This window comes from Pimephales promelas, chromosome 12, assembly GCF_988280905.1.
Source record: "Pimephales promelas chromosome 12, fPimPro1.hap1.1, whole genome shotgun sequence".
NCBI lineage: Eukaryota > Metazoa > Chordata > Actinopteri > Cypriniformes > Leuciscidae > Pimephales > Pimephales promelas.
Window position 1 is genome coordinate 4,350,298 of NC_142780.1, and position 17,513 is coordinate 4,367,810.

At 39.4% G+C, this 17,513-nt stretch overlaps 1 protein-coding gene and 1 long non-coding RNA gene across 2 annotated transcripts; both read left to right on the forward strand.

Moving 5' to 3' along the window:
• Positions 1-6,820: 6,820 nt before the first annotated feature.
• Positions 6,821-11,182, forward strand: tent5aa (terminal nucleotidyltransferase 5Aa). Its single transcript, XM_039651350.2, has 2 exons — positions 6,821-7,473; positions 8,196-11,182. The coding sequence occupies exons 1-2, from the start codon at positions 6,982-6,984 to the stop codon at positions 8,973-8,975; spliced, it is 1,272 nt and encodes a 423-aa protein (XP_039507284.2). The 5' UTR covers positions 6,821-6,981; the 3' UTR covers positions 8,976-11,182.
• A 4,209-nt stretch (positions 11,183-15,391) lies between these two features.
• Positions 15,392-16,427, forward strand: LOC148976918 (uncharacterized). Its single transcript, XR_016145850.1, has 3 exons — positions 15,392-15,433; positions 15,590-15,652; positions 15,938-16,427. It is a non-coding gene; the product is annotated as an uncharacterized LOC148976918 (long non-coding RNA).
• The last annotated feature ends 1,086 nt before the right edge of the window (positions 16,428-17,513 follow it).

Sequence of the window (17,513 nt, forward strand, 5' to 3'; positions counted from 1 at the left end):
TTAAAATACTGGATGAAATATTAAATGCTATCCCCTGGTTTCATATAGGTTTAAGCTAGTCTCAGACTTAAATCCATATCTGAGCTTGTGTAAGCAAATGCACTGATATCTTAAAATACATTTCTCATTAATGCAATTATCTAATCAACCAATCACACGGCAGTTGCTTCAATGCATTTAGGCGTGTGGTCCTGGTCAAGACAATCTCCTGAACTCCAAACTGAATGTCAGAATGGGAAAGAAAGGTGATTTAAGCAATTTTGAGCGTGGGATGGTTGTTGGTGCCAGATCTGAGTATTTCACAATCTGCTCACTTACTGGGATTTTTTACGCACAACCATTTCTAGGGTTTACAAAGAATGGTGTGAAAAGGGAAAAACATCCAGTATGCAGCAGTCCTGTGGGCGAAAATGCCTTGTTGATGCGAGAGGTCAGAGGAGAATGGGCCGACTGATTCAAGCTGATAGAAGAACAACTTTGACTGAAATAACCACTCGTTACAACCGAGGTATGCAGCAAAGCATTTGTGAAGCCACAACACACACAACCTTGAGGCGGATGGGCTACAACAGCAGAAGACCCCACCGGGTACCACTCATCTCCACTACAAATAGGAAAAAGAGGCGACAATTTGCAAGAGCTCACCAAAATTGGACAGTTGAAGACTGGAAAAATGTTGCCTGGTCTGATGAGTCTCGATTTCTGTTGAGACGTTCAGATGGTAGAGTCCGAATTTGGCGTAAACAGAATGAGAACATGGATCCATCATGCCGTGTTCCCACTGTGCAGGCTGGTGGTGGTGGTGTAATGGTGTGGGGATGTTTTCTTGGCACACTTTAGGCCCCTTAGTGCCAATCGGGCATCGTTTAAATGCCACGGCCTACCTGAGCATTGTTTCTGACCATGTCCATCCCTTTATGGCCACCATGTCCCCATCCTCTGATGGCTATTTCCAGCAGGATAATGCACCATGTCACAAAGCTCGAATCATTTCAAATTGGTTTCTTGAACATGACAATGAGTTGACTGTACTAAAATGGCCCCCACAGTCACCAGATCTCAACCCAATAGAGCATCTTTGGGATGTGGTGGAACGGGAGCTTCGTGCCCTGGATGTGCATCCCACAAATCTCCATCAACTGCAAGATGATATCCTATCAATATTAGAGTTGTTCCGATTCCGATACTAGTATCAGAAATGCTGCCGATACCAAAAAAAAATTATGCATTAAATTTAAAAAATACATAACATTGAAAAAAAAATGACTGACACTATTTACACAATTAACACTTTTAGTAGTTCATGGATCAGGCCTAGTGGTGCTCCTCCAGTTTCTTAGTTTAGCTATTATTATATTATATTATGTTAAGCTTTTTGTTATTTCCTTTATTTTGTGTATAAAACACTGGTGATTTATGATAGCGGTGTCTTTTGCACTCAATGTTCTTCTCAAGGTTTTTGTTCTGCTTTTCTTCTGTCTGGAAGTGTAGCCTTCATATAAAGCATGTGCCCAGATATTTGCCTGAATGTTTTGACTGAATGCATATTTACTAAATACAATTGGCTCACTGTAGTACATGGAGACTGCAGAGAAATAAACATTACAGTTAGAATGCGTTATTTGTCCTCGGGTTTTCTATTGGTAACTATAGTAACTTTTGCTTAGTTTGTTTTAGCAGAATACCAGAGTGAAAGTCATTATATAATTTCCATTCCCTGCTGAGTTTATTTATTCTAGTCATGTCAGGTCCTTAAAGTGGTGTAAAATAATTGTACTTAACATACAGAGTCAACTATACGTGAGACATTCACTGTGCTCCAAAAAGAACAGTATGGAAATAATAAAAAAAAGGTGTCAACTTCAATTTATTGTTTGACATCATCATACTGATTTACAGTAATAATGAATTTTGTATAGTGAGACAAAACCAACTAATAAAAACAATTAATCAGATACTATTATTCTCAGATGATTGTGCTGGTATTTTCCCTCCAAAACGTCACTTCCTGCAGAATGGCGAAAGGAAAGGAGCTTCCCAACGAGCATTTGTAGTTAAATACATTTTTACATTAGAAAATGACTTATTTCACTAAAGTAGACCCTTTTTCGTCAGCTGGACTCGTGTGGAGCACTTTGAAGCTCCCCAAATATTGATTTTGGAGCATGAAATATGGTTGAGCATCATTCACTTGCATTCGAGACAAATCCTGGAGTGTTTTCCTCTTACAGTAAAGTTTCTATAGTTTCTCTTCAGCTGAAGAAAGTCAGTCACCCATCTTGGAAGGCCTTGAGGTGAGTAAATAATCAGGAACTATTCCTTTAATGAACTAAGTAAAAACGTAATTTTAACGGTAAAAGACTGTAAAATTGCTTCAGAGCAAAACTGTTAATTGGTTAACAGAAAGTTTCCGTACTATATACGGTAAATAACTGTGATATAATTTTACTGTAAAATATCGTTAAATTTACAGTTTTTGAAAGTGAAAAAGAACAACTCCTTGTATAATTTACAGTGAAAAACCGTAAATTGACATTCCCACAATTCCCTGCATCACACTTCGCATTTGATGTATTTTTGTTGAAATAACTTTGTTTCGTCATAATTTTCTTTTTTTTTTCTTCAGTTATGTACATTAGGGTATTTTTAATGGTATTCACCACAGTTGCTGTTTGTTTAACCGTAAAAATAACGTTTTTATTTTTTACAGTGTGAACTAGTTAATTTCAATAACAATAGTGAACAATGCATTTATGAGACTGAAACATCATCAAAGGTTTGAGTGATCAGTAAAAACACATTTGAGCATATTCAAATACCATAGACATGGTGCTTATTTATTTATAATTCGGTTTCTGCAGGGGTGTTAAGTAACGAATTACAAATACTCACGTTACTGTAATTAAGTAGGTTTTTTTTTCAAAAATTGTACTTTTTTGAGTAAGTTTAAAATTGTGTAATTTTACTTTTACTTGAGTATATTTTAAGTGATGTATATCGGTACTTTTTCTCCGCTATTTTTCTTCTGTTTGTGGCCGTTACTCGTTACTTGTTTTAATTTTATTTTTATCCATCAACGTGATTGGATCGAGTAATCGGTCTCGTGACTGTCATCAATTCAAATTAAGCATAGAAAACTTTAACCGCCTATTCCTGCTGTTACTCGTGACTGCTGTGGAAGTTCATTCATCACGCATCAATTTAATCCAGATATCAGCGTCTTCCTCTAATATGCTAAGGTACATTTCACATTTCTGCTTAATATGATATTTATATAGACTGGCCTGTCTACATGGCCTATTTGGTCTGAGGTTGGGGGAATTGCGAGACGAGTTCATAATGCGGTGAATTCCCGCTCCCATTTACTTCACGTTCACAATCACATTTTAGAGAGACGCGCGTCACGATCTGTGCACTGCCGCGTTTAGCTCGCCATGCCGCCAGATTCAGAATCAGTGCATGTCGTTAAACTGCATATGTTAATAAGAAATTAGCACAGCTCGTTAATAAACAACGTTTTTTGATTGATCCATTATACGACCCGTCTTCATTTGGCAAGTGCAGCTTCCGCAAGACTTCCGCAAAAACATTGTTAATGTTGAACTTTTTTTTTGTGTGTGGATGCTGCTGATAAAACAGCTTCGCCGAGACTTCAGAGACAAAGTGTATTTGTTTGTTTCTTTTGTAAAAGTTTCCTGGATATAACTTCCCTATTTAATGCACAATTTTCCTTACAAATTATATTATCAGCATTACAATGTGAGTAAATGTAGCCGTGTAAAATGTAAGGGATGATGCCACCCTTCTAGAACAATGTGCATTTACGTTTAAATTGTAACATATTTAATAGCATGGAATTAAAGTGTGTAATTAGTGTTAGCTCACTATCTTAGCCTTTTTCAGTGCATTAGTTGAGGTAATATGATAATATTAGTGATTCTCATTTATCAAAACACTAACATTGGTACCGTTTTGGAGAGAAATTGGGTATTTTTTTAATCTCTCTATTTAACCCATCTCTTGGTGTGTGATGCTGAACTATCATATGAGTTTCTAAAGGTTTTTGAATTCTTTGCACAGTTATGAATATTGATATTTTATGTGCAACAATAGCATGCTCAGGCCCAGTGGTTTTTCACCTAATTTTAAATGCTTTTCCCCTCCAAATAATATGATTTAAATGGTGATGAGTGTACTGATTTGATGCATTTTAAAAAGATTGATGATGGATATTCTTCAATCTCTCTTACAAAGAACAAAATAGAATGTGAATTACAGTATGTGCAATTTTTTTTAAATGTATAAATTGTAGTGCACAGTGTTTATTTTAAGGGGTAGAATACGCACCTCAGTACTCACTACTCACTACTCTTGAGTACTTTTAAATAAGCTACTTTTTTACTCTTACTCAAGTAGTTTTTTGGACAAGTACTTTTTACTCTACTCACACTACATTTTTTGGAATGTAATGGTACTTTTACTTGAGTATGTTTTTTTCAGTACTCACTGGGTTTCTGTAATACTAGTGTGGGTTTCTGAAGAAAAATTAAGCTCCATTTAACTTGATTGTAAACATAATGCACTGAAACTCATGTTTGTTTGATTTACCCGTTGATGATGACTGAGATCAGGTTTCTTTAAATCTTTATAGGTACAGATTTAGTCTTTTTTTTCTTTTCTGAGAGTGTAAGCAAACTCTTGCCGTGTCAACAGCAGTGGATGTCTGACAGCTCGTAGTGATCATTTCAGATAATGAGTTCAACAGAAAACACCTTTGGTCACTTAGTTTGATTTGTGAAGTTGTCAGCTGCGATCTTTTTTTGTTGTTGTTGTTTATTAGGTCAGCGGAGTGACTCAGAGATGTGGCTTGTCCCAGTAAATGAAGTGTTTACTGCTGCAGAGACACAATTCTTGTCTGGACTGATCAGACTTCTGACCCGGTCAGGACTGAGTCACTTACTGAAAACTGCAGCGCTTGTGGGCAAGCGGTTGGGACCGTGTGAGGGTTTTTGGACGTGTATCATTGCAATTCTGTGATATGGCCTACTTTTTAGGGGTGTAACGACACCCTCATGTCACGATTCGATACATGTCACGATACTGAACTCACGATATGGTTTTATTGTGATACTCCAAGACATATAGAGGGTTAACAAAAAATGTACTGTTGATTAAAATGCTGGTATTTGGTATTACTGTAATATCATTGGTATAAATTTGGTATTACATTCGGGGTGTAAATGAATAGGCTTGGACTTGATGGTGGAAACCCAATGCACAGGAAAATGATGGCATCCGAAAAAAGATATTAATGATTCTTAAACTGAAAATACAGAATTATTTTAGATGAATATGCTATTATGTAGCCACTTTTTACTAGAAATACTCAGTAATATGGGATTTCCATCTTTTCTTTAGTATGGAAAGAAAACAGTTCACACAGAATTTGGATGGATGGATACAGAAAGACAGACAGATATAGATAGATAGATAGATAGATAGATAGATAGATAGATAGATAGATAGATAGATAGATAGATAGATAGATAGATAGATAGATAGATAGATAGATAGATAGAGAGATAGAGAGATAGAGAGATAGATGAGCACAGATATGAATGTGGGTGAGTGGTCCGGAATAGGTTGTGATTGTACAGTAGTGTACTGGTCATGCTCGCAGGGTTTAGCCTGTGTTAACCTAAATGGGATCAGAGCGATTTAAAGGGCTGGGTGAGTGCAGTGACGCAGGGCTTTGTGTCCGCGGAGGAATCCTGACTGACAGCTGCCCCACTCTGACATGAGCTGGAGACTCAGACCTCAGGTTCAGCTTCAGGTCATCAGTCCTGGACATGACACCCGCTGGTGTTCATAGAGCCCAACGCTTATGAATGCTAAAGAGTAATTTATTGTTCAAGACGCTTTTCAATCACGTCCCTAGAGGGCAATAAAAGACACCAAACGTCCTTGTTGGTCTGACCCTTCATTTGCTTTGCCAGACTTTCTTCCAGAACTATTTAATCTTCTCAGGTGCAGATGTGTTATTGATGAACGGCTTTATTGCATTTTCAGCTGCATTGCTGGTCTTATTGCACTTTCAAACAAGCTGTCTGTCTGTCCCCAATTGTGTGATGTGCACTATGGAAGTCAATGGGGACCATCAACTGTTTTAACATTCTTCAATATATATATATATATATATATTTTATTTTTTGTGTGTGTGTGTGTGTGTGTGTTCAGGAGAAGAAAAATTCATACAGGTTTGGAACAACTTGAGGGCGAGTAAATGATGACAGAGTTAAACATTTTGGGTGAACAAGTTTTAAATAGTTTTTAAAAAGTATCATTTAAGATATATTACTAAATTTCATCCTTTAATCCTTTCTAAGATAATGGAAGTAATTGTGAAATTATGAGATTACTTATTTATTAGGCTATAGTGTGTGTCTGTGTGTTAAATCAGGGGCTTTCAGTCTTTAGAATGAACCACAAATAAATATGACCATCCTCGTGCAAGGGATCCCATCCTAAAATTTAAAAGGCATCTATATTTCTATCCAAAGACCCAATTTATATTGAGGAAAAAATATGGGTCTAAAAATATTTCGTTTCTATTATAACACTATTCTGTAAAATTAATTATTTGAATGTTGTCTATTTTATTTATCGATTTTCTCTAAACGTATAGTCCCCAGCACTCCCACGCGATCCCCCGGCGGTCCCCGGACCTCAGTCTTGAAAACCCTTGCGCTAACTGTCTAAATGTGCGTTTGAGCGCACAGCTGTGGAGAGACGCGTCTCATTGGGTTGCTGCTGTGACAGTGGTGTGTGTGTGATAGGCGTGACCTGAGGCGCACAGAAAGCCTCAGCACTGCTGTCATACTACACACACTCTCAAACGCTTTGTGGACGCATGACGCGGCTCTTCACATCACAAGGACAGACCTCAGTCGAGTCTCGAGCGCATTATGCGTCTCCTCTGTGATGCACCTCAACTCTCCTGATAACACCTCCAGATCGCTCGAACACACTCCCCCGAGTCCTCCTCACACAGACCCGACGATGGCTGAAGAGGACAGGGCTCCAGACGCAAACACGGACAGCTCGAACTTTAGCGTGTTAAGCTGGGAGCAGGTCCAGCGCCTGGACCTCATCCTGACGGAGAGCATCCCGATCCACGGCCGAGGAAACTTCCCCACGCTGCAGATGAAGCCGCGCGAGATCGTGACTGCGGTGCGGGGGCGCATGCGGGAGCAGGGCATCCATGTGCGGGACACGCGACTCAACGGGTCCGCCGCCAGCCACGTCCTGCTCGGGGACAGCGGGCTCGGCTACAAGGACCTCGACCTCATTTTCTGCGTGGACCTGAAGGGAGAGACGGAGTTTCAGATCGTCAAGAACATAGTGCTGGACTGTCTGTTGGACTTTTTACCTGATGGGGTCAACAAAGAGAAAATCACACCGTTGACCCTGAAGGTGAGTGTTCAGATTCACGAGAGAGAAGGAAACGTTTATGTTTTAGGTGAAGCTATAATCTAATTTAGTTGTCAGTTAAGCATTTTTTTTAAAGTAGCCTACATTAATGAGCTCATAATCCCTGCATGCAAAATGTTTTGAGTGCGTGTGTCTGGAATTTTGTTGTTTGAGTAGTATAACAAATAAATAATCTTTAAAACACTAAAAATATAAAGAATCACATTCATTCCTTTATATTTGCACTCTTAAAAGTAGTTTTCCGCAGTGATAGAAGAACCATTTTCGGTTCCCTAAAGAACCTTTCAGTGATCATTTCTTTAAAAGAACCATTTGTTTGTATTTTAGTGTGAAGAAGTTATAATCTAAAGAAGAACAGTGGATTTTTTGGTGCAACCATGGTGCCAATAAAGAAGCTTGACTTTGCTTCACGTGTTTTGTTTGTGATTTTATTTATTCAGTGTATAATTTAAGATCATCTGCATGGATCCCTTTAGTCTCCAGTGACATTCAGTAGAAATGCAATTCGAGTAGTTTACTGTAGGTGAAATGTTGGTTTTCTGTCGGTAAGAGGATTGCTCTAAAGCAGGTTAAAGCCAATCGAGCATTCTCAGCCTCTTAGATCTCCTGCGACAGGAAAGGAAGGAGAACCGATACGGCGAACGGACGTGCATTTGAATGTATTTGATGCAATAACAATAAAACAATGACCTCATTTTGTGCAGGAGGCGTATGTGCAGAAGATGGTGAAAGTGTGCAACGATTCGGACCGCTGGAGTCTCATCTCTCTCTCCAACAACCGGGGCAAAAACGTAGAGCTCAAGTTCGTGGACTCTTTGCGCCGGCAGTTCGAGTTCAGCGTCGACTCTTTCCAGATCAAGCTGGACTCTCTGCTTCTCTTCTACGAGTGCTCCGAGAACCCCATGGCCAAAACGTTTCACCCCACCATCATCGGCGAGAGCGTGTACGGAGACTTCGGCGCCGCGTTGGACCACTTGCGCAACAAGGTGATCTGCACGAGGAACCCCGAGGAGATCCGAGGAGGAGGCCTGCTGAAGTACTGCCATCTTCTGGTGAGGGGTTTTCGCGCCGCCTCCGAGTCGGAGATGAAGTCTCTCCAGCGCTACATGTGCTCCCGCTTCTTCATCGACTTCTCGGACATCAGCGAACAGCAGCGCAAGCTGGAGTCTTACCTCCAGAACCACTTTGTGGGCTTGGAGGACCGCAAGTACGATTACCTGACGACTCTGCACGGGGTGGTGAACGAGAGCACGGTGTGTCTGATGGGGCACGAGCGGCGACAGGCCTTGGGCCTGATCGCCATGCTGGCGGTGCGCGTGCTGGCCGAGCAGAACGTCATACCCAACGTGGCCAATGTCACTTGCTATTACCAACCTGCCCCTTATGTAGCGGACGGTAACTTTAGCAATTATTACATCGCCCAAGTGCAGCCGGTCTTTGCCTGCCATCAGCAAACCTACTCCACGTGGCTACCGTGCAACTGAGAGATTGCGTTGTCGTAAAGGAGATGAAGTTGTTTCGCAATTGCCTCACTTGAAGGGGACATGAACCGGGCTCAGTGTAAAACAGCTCCGGTGGGTTTTTTGATTCATGCGCTGTTTTCTGAAATAAGATGGCCATTGCTAACACCAGTTTGGAGGGCAACTTCTGCTTAATTTGTGAGGCTAACATGCATTCCTGAAAACATTTAATCTCAGCATCAGGAGGGAACCGCGAGGTGTCGGTGCACCCTTCAGTCCAAACGGCGACCGACGTATCGCAAAGAAGTAGATTCCACTTTGTACAAACCAAAGATTTAAAGATTGTATTTTTATACCCAGACTATCCTGTCTATATTTGTACACGTGAATGCATTCAAAGTGCCTAATGTCAATGCAGTACGCTGAGGTGAGCAAAGCAACCTCGCAATCTCGAAACACACGACAAAGGGACTGTGAATGTACAACCAATGCGAGTGTCGTTTTTCTGCGCAGTGTTCCTCGTGATTGATCTCTTAATTTATTGTTTCTGACCAGCATCCAGAAACGCGATGCTCTAGGACTAGGTAGATGCAAAAAGGTGAGCGTTGAGGGACGGTAGAAAACAAAGGAAAGACTTGTTTCGCGCCAAGAGCGAAGTTCGTTTCCTAACCTATCTAGGAGAACGGTGTTTGCAGAGGCAGCTTTGATGGTGGGACAGTATTTGCTGTAACATCCAAGCAGGGAATTCGACAGCTCTTGCTGAAGCGCTGGGACTAAACCGGCCTCCCTTCTGAACGTGACCCCGCATTCACCCCCCTGTTAACAGAGTGTTAACCTGCGCTTGATTAATAGCGCTGCGGAAGGAAGTAGGCGGAGCGGTGGCATATATGTTTAGACTTGACAAAGAGACTTGAGAGGAAAGCGAGAGAGCAGCGAGGACACAGACGAGGGAGAGAGAGAGAGGGAGGGCTGGAGAGATGGGTGCAGCTGGTGAAGGGGTTTATCTCCCTCGACAAATGTCTTCTAATCAATAGAGCTTATTTCATTACTATGAGCAATTTGGCTGAACAGACAAGTGTTTAGCACAGATCGTTGAATCCATCTTCAATGGAATGCAAACTTTGCAGTTGAGTTTCAAGTGCTCACATCAATCAAATGTTGCACTATTTGGCATTATCAAGATTCAACGAGAAATAACTTAAAAACAATTTATGAAAGAGATTTTAAAGGGGTCGTATCATACTTTTCCACTACAATTTCACTTTTTCCTTTCCAAACTAGTCCCGTTTTGATTTTTCATCACCGTTTTCCAACCTTTAGAGGATTAGGACCCTAATAGAAACCCGTCAAGGTTTTGGTTATTTTTGGCTTTTTTTTAATGGCACATTCTTTGCGAGTATTGGCTCACACAGTAGACATCATTGATGTGTAAATTATTGTCTGTTGTCGGAAAGTTGTGGATGTTTAGTTTCAATAAATGTTGTTTTTTGGACTGGGAAGGAAGTTTTGATTCCTAAAAGTATTTGTCCGCTGAATCCCTTTGACCTGAAGCATTCTCTAAGATTTTAAGGTAATATTTCAACAACACATTTGCATGTTCACGGTTCTCTGATGTTAGTTTCTCGTCAATGACGTGCAGGTAATTTAATAGATCCTTAAAGTGCTTTATTTTAAAATTATTTATGTTTTTATGATTACATTTTCATAACCTAGAGAACCTCATGCAGTTCATATAGTACATGTGTTTGAGTTATTCATGTTCTGTTCTAAAAATCAGTTTTATACTGAGTCAGGCCTGATTAATCTTTTCCTGGTTAAATAAATAAATACATCAAGATATTTTACCTCAACAGATGAAGCAAAATACATGACATGATATGACCCATTTAAAAACATCAATGGATGCATTTGTAAAGCTTTTAAGATATGGTCGTTAAAGTGATTGATGTCAGTCAGTAGAATATGAATTAACATTTGTTTTTAACCGATGGGGTCTGTGCTGATCGGGAGGGCCGTATGGTGCACCTGTGCGTGTTCACACATCTCATCTCTTTTAGTTTTTTACACGTTTGCATCTCCAGTTTGTGGTTCTCACTCGCCCTCCAGTTTGTCTTAACATTTTGACAGTATCCTGTGGATTGTGCTGGCAGCGGGATGTTTGACTCGCTTTGTGAAGTTTGGGGTTCCTTTCTTGCCATTCTTCGGATGATGCCAAACGCTTAGTGGTCAAATGTCTTATGAAAAAAAAAAACATTTATTTTTAGGACAAACACACAATATGCTTGTTTTTCTATTTGTATCAGTGAATTGTCATTCTGCTTTGAATTCTTCATTCAAGCTGCTAAATGTCATTTTTTTTAACTGCTTATTTTGTGTAAAATGTTTGTGTTCAATTCTTTGAAGATTTGAAATGTTTTTCTTCAATAAAAAAAAAAATTGCACCAATTGCAGAATGTCATTTTGTCACATTTAACTGTATATTGTACATTTTCTCAAGCAACACAGTCATTTCATTGTGCTCATCTATTTAAGTTGTCAGTTTACCCACCTTTGTTCAATATGTAAATCTAACCTGACAAAAATGTCAGAAAATCTGAACACCTCTCTGCTTTTGGACCAAGTTCCCAGCATATAAAATATAAGGGTCTATCATAAATCTACACCAAGAGAGCTTTATCTGTTAGGCAAATGTGCTTTATAATGGATTTGCAATTTGCATGCACCCATAGATTGTGCCAAATCAACCAAAACTGCCTAGCATCTAATAAAATTTCAAAACAAAAGAGTTATGAGATGTGAAAAAGCAATTTAACCTTCAAATGGTCTTCGTTTCCTGTTTACACTGGGCTTCGTGGTCTATACGACCCCAACAATTGATTGGAGTAATTGTACAAAAAATAAACATTTTGAATCATACAAATAATATATCATATTTTATGCTCTAGTACTAGGTCTTCATTTCTGTGTAAAAATTTTCAGATTTATGCCGGATTGTTTTTTTTTTTTTTGGCACATGAAGAAAATATATTACATTTTTTTCACATTTCCCATTCATTTCACCCCGAAGACCAGAAGTGTAATTTTTTTTTTTTTACATACCCTCAGAACAACTGAATCAAGCCCAGTTTGGTCCCACTTTATATTAAAGTGGCTTTAAGTACTATGTACTTACATTGAAAAATGAGTACAATGTACTTGTGCTCATGTTGTATTGTAAAACACTTTTTGCTGCTATTGAGGTGTGGTTTGGGTTAGGGACTGGTGTGGTGGTATGGGTGAGTTTAAGGGATGGGTCAGCTGTGTAATTACAGATGTAATTACATAAATTAGTTACAGCTGTACTTACATGCTGGTATTTTAAAAATATAAGTACAATGTAAAAACATGTATGTACACAATAAGTCAATGAAATTGAAAGTACATAGTACTTAAAGCCACTTAATATAAAGTGGGACCCCCAGTTTTTCTGTGTGTATAGATTGATAATGTATGAAAAGTCACAAAATCTTATTCCACTGAGATGAAGGGAACCTTTTTTTTATTAAGCAAAAGTCGAGTCGATTGGGTTCGTAGACCCATGACCATATTGAGGGCTACCATAAATGTATTTATTTATATATACACTATATGGCCAAAAGTATTGGGACACCCCTCCAAATCAATTAATTAACAACCATGGCCACAGTTGTATAAAATCAAGCACCTAGGCATGTAGACTGCTTCTACAAACATTTGTGAAAGAATACTGTTGCTCACTGTTGCTCTCAAGAGCTCAGTGAATTCAAGTGTGGTACCGTGATAGGTTTCCTAAGTACTAAATATTACACGGTCAACTTTTAGTGGTATTATAACAAAGTGGAAGCAATTGGGACCAACAACAACTCGGCCACGTAAAATCAGACAGCGGGATCAGCATATGCTGCGCCGAAGTGGCCAACTTTCTGCTGAGTCAACAGCTACAGACCTCCAAACTTTGTGCAGCCTTCAGATTAGCTCAAGAACAGTGCGTAGAGAGCATCATGGAATGGGTTTCCATGGCCGAGCAGCTTCATCCAAGCCTTACATCGCCAAGTGTAATGCAAAGTGTCGGATGCAGTGGTGTAAAGCCACCGCCACTGGACTCTAGAGCAGTGGAGACGTGTTCTCTGGAGTGACGAATCACACTTCTCTGTCTGACAATCCGATGGACGAGTCTGGGTTTGGCAGGACTGCATTGTGCCAAGTGTTAAGTTTGGTGGAGGGGGGATTATGGTGTGGGGTTGTTTTTCAGGGGTTGGGCTTGGCCACTTGGTTCCAATGAAAGGAACTCCTAATGCTTCAGCTAGCTAGTTCAAACACATTTTGGACAATTTCATGCTCATCTTTGTGGGAACAGTTTGGGGATGGCCTTTTTCTGTTCCAAAATGACTGTCTACCAATGCACAAAGCAAGATCAATGAAGACATGGATGAGCAAGATTGGTGTGGAGGAACTTGACAGGCCCGCACAGAGTCCTGATCTCAACCCGATAGAATATATTTGGGATGAATTAGAGCGGAGAAAAACAAACACTTCTAAACCTTGTGGAAAGCCTTCCCAGAAGAGTTGAAGCTGTTGTATATGCAAAGGGTGGGCCAACTCAATATTAAACCCTATGGATTAAGAATGGGCCAGACATCCCAAAACTTTTGGCAATATAGTGTATATTAGAGGCGGAGTTGATTATTATATGCACCACCATAATTTGGATTTCATATTGACACCAGACTCTTGATAAGGTGCATGTATTACCACTATAAGTTTCCAATAACTGTGGTTTATATTGGGTGTGTTGTACTGTGCAAACTACGCCCCTGTTGTCAAGTGAAGCATCGACTATAGGGACTCACGACAACCCTCATGAAAAAAAGCCAGCGAGAAGAACAGTAGTTCTCAGAACAGAGTTTTTACCTCTGAATTAAACGTTTTGAGCACAAACCTCAAACAGGTCAATCGAAAGGTTGTTTAGGGTGAACTGCGTCAGAACTACCACAATAACTTTGTGACTTCCATTGCTTTTACAGCAGGTCAGGCATTCGACAGCAGCCACACTCAGTGAGCAATAAACATATATCTTAGTGAGATGACATTTGTGTAAAGCCACAGTCTGCTGGACATAGATATGACATCAGCAGTCACCCGGGGCAACCAGACCTTTAGACGGGTCAACCTTTAGTGCATGCTAAGAATAGAGCAGCTATCACTGAGTATTTCTACTTGATGTTCGATGAACAATTATTTTGTCAAATATGACGTCATAGCTTTTGTGTTATGTACAGGGCACTAAAAACACAAGCTCTATTCCTTGCCTGCAGATGATCTCTTTATATAGGCAGAAACTCTCTTAATGGTCACCCGTTTTGGTGTAATAGTATTTGGTGAAATAGAGCAGGATAATTTGCGCTTTTTTTGTGTGCTATTTTTTACTAATTTAATTGGCTATCTTAATGGAAAGATTCTGGAAAAAAAATATTTAGGCTCATAAGTATTTAAAATGCGTATAAAAATTCCATCCATTTGGATTACACAGTTTTAACATAAATAAACTAATAAACTTCAAATGATGCATAATGATACATAAATGAAATAGGTAATATTTCAAACTCCAAAAATGTTGTGGCATAGTTTGTTATTAACTATTACATTTTTATTTATATAAATAATCATATTTTAGAAATGCATTTTTTTGAATAGCTAAGAATCAGAATTTGACGTTTATTTACAAGTGCACCGAAGAAAATGAAAAAATAAAATAAATGTCTTCAATTTTTTTTTAAGTACAATAATAAACTTGGATGCTTAAGTCAAGTGCAACTTAAATAAAAAATTTTTGAATGAATGAAAAATGAATAAAATTAATGTTGTATAAATTAAATAAATTTGAATTAAATAAATTATCATGAATTTGGTTTTACAGTGTACAAGTGTATTGTCCCATAAAACAAAGCACCAAAGCAATAGAGAAACCAAAGTACCAAACGAACAACAACATGTAACCGGCAAAGAAGTCACTGTCTGGTTGAAGTTTGTCCCTCTGCAGCTACGGTAGCTCCCTGACGTCACACAGCTAGCTGTGAGTGGCTTAACAACTCATTTAAGCCACTTCCTATAAAGCAGTCTGCACTGTTGTGCTTAGGAATTCGCTCGTGTTTGGATACATTTTTTGTCTGTTACTTCGGTATGTGGTTCTCCTGCAACGAAGGTATGTTAAATGTTTATATGTTGTAGTAAACTTGCTATTCATTGTATCTAATACTGGGCTATTGGGCAATAGGTGTTTTACTGATTGCCAGACGCTTCCGGGTAATCGTGCTGTGTATTACGGAAGGTATTTGCACATTTTACTGTTAATCATAATGTGAGTGTCATTGTTGGGACGAATTTTAATGAGCACATTTGCGCACAGGTCTTGGGCAAAGAACCTGCTGGGTAGCTGTACCGCATTTAAGCACAACATCAAGAAGGTTTATGTTTATTGCGTTGCAAGAAGATCCAGTGTGAAAAGCTTTTAAAATGAGTCTGATTGTGTTATCCTGACATAATTCGTGGCTGTGTTTTCTTGTTAAGTTTTAATATAAATGTATTTAATGAATATGCTGTGTGTAACAACTGTCCTGTAGGATTGTGAAGATTGGCGCAAAGGGCTGTTTTCCCACTGTGTCAATTCATTTGTCAACGTTGAGGTAAAAGAAAATTATATTGTTTTGCAATGTTGCATATTTGTGCATGTGTGAATTGAGCATTAATTTTAATGATTTTGTGTCTGCAGGCAGATTGCTCCTGCTGCTTTGCCTTGCCTAAATTACGTTAGATCTTTTCTTTTTTTTTTTATTGTGTTTCTTTCGTAGCCTCCGTCTAACGAACTGTCCGACTGATGTGGTATTGGCTGTTTTGCTAGTGATAGTTTTACATTCTCAATCTACTCTGCTAGTGATAACTCACTTATTCTTTTATTTCTTCTTTTCCAGAGTTTTATAATAACTGCTCACGAGAGAGGTTCCTGGTCCCGTCCTCGCGCATTGCACCATGTATTGTAGTGGTAAATTGCACTTCACAATATTGATTTGATCATTGGCTTGTAGTGGTTGTGCCTGTGTGTGTGTGTGTGAATGCATGTGATCGTGGGCACCAGATTCCAGAGCACGGGCGGTGAGCATCACGCGTGTCCCGGACAGGTAATCTGCCTTGGATCAGTATTTTCTGTTTAAATTGCTTATCACATTGCCTCATTTAACAGCCAATACCAGGTCTAGTCTTTCGTGCTAGTGCTGTGTCTCTAGTATGACGGTGTCTCTCTTTTAGTCATAACATTGTATAATGAAATTATTGTTTCTTTTCTACTGAAAGCACGTCTCTGTTTATTTCTTTCTTAGTGTATTTCTACGAACCTGCTTGCCTTAGATTAGGTTTGTAGCAGCTAAGGTACTGAGTATATCCTGGTGTGAGAGGCACCAGGTGGCGTAGTCCAGAACCTTTAATCCATAGCTCTGGTCACATGTATACAATTATGTACATGAATAAACTTGCAAGTATCCAGGTAATATATCCAGGTATCTATACAGGTAAGGGTTTTTGCTCACTGCACCACAGTAGCACGTTTGTTCGACTTTGTGAACAAGCAACATTCTGGAGTCTGGCCGCTGCTCTTAAAGGCAATGAGTATATGTGATATGTCCAGAGGGAATAAATTACAGTATGGAATGTGAATGAACGAGTGTGCACCCGCTTTTTCAATAGCGGCATCAGCAGGTAAGGGACGGGTGCAAGGTGGTTGTATATGTGTGTGTGTGTGTGTGTGTACATTTATAAGCACCATTGCTTCTTCACATCACCTCCCCCCTCTATCCAATCCGCACACTGTTAGGGAATCTGGACAGGTCGTTGACCACAAGGTTCTTCCTCACGGGGCAATGTCGGATCTGGAGGGTGTAGGGCTGGAGAGCCAGAAACCATTGGGTAACTTGGGCATTGTGGTGTGAATCCATTCTCACTCCTTTTCCACCAAAGCATTTTGAGAGCCGGTTCGGAGCCGGTGCCTGCGCGCGAACCAGTTCTTTGTGTTTCGACAGCCAAAGAACCGGTTCTCTTTGCTGGACTAGAACCGTTCTTTTACCACGTCATGCTTACGTCGGGGGCTGGGGCGGGTTTATATGTGTCCTAAACATCTTTTCTGACCATAATAAACGATCGCAAAGCCAAGAGAAACAGAAACACGATGGAGTCCGCCTTTGTAATTGTTATGCTTGAAGTTAACGCAAGTGTTTCTATTTTTGTAATTTTTTCATTGAAGACATTATAAGCAAAGAAGAAAAGTCACAATATAGAACAAATAAATGGAAAGAAAAAAAAGACACAATTACAGGGGTACATAACTTATCAGAAAAAATGACATATCAAACGAAAAGATTAAAAGACTTACATATTTCAATTGTTTTTAAAGCTTTCTTGGTACACGAGTTAGAGATACAACGAAAGTAATGTTGTATTTGCAAGCGTTTCTAGCTAAGACGTATGGCGACGTACACAGTGACGTAACAACGTCAT

Excerpts from the sequence above, each read along its gene's own strand:
- tent5aa (XM_039651350.2), top strand. The coding sequence starts at position 6,982 with ATGCACCTCAACTCTCCTGATAACACCTCCAGATCGCTCGAACACACT. Across the intron at positions 7,474-8,195 it reads TCACACCGTTGACCCTGAAG|GAGGCGTATGTGCAGAAGAT; the intron begins GTGAGTGTTCAG and ends CATTTTGTGCAG.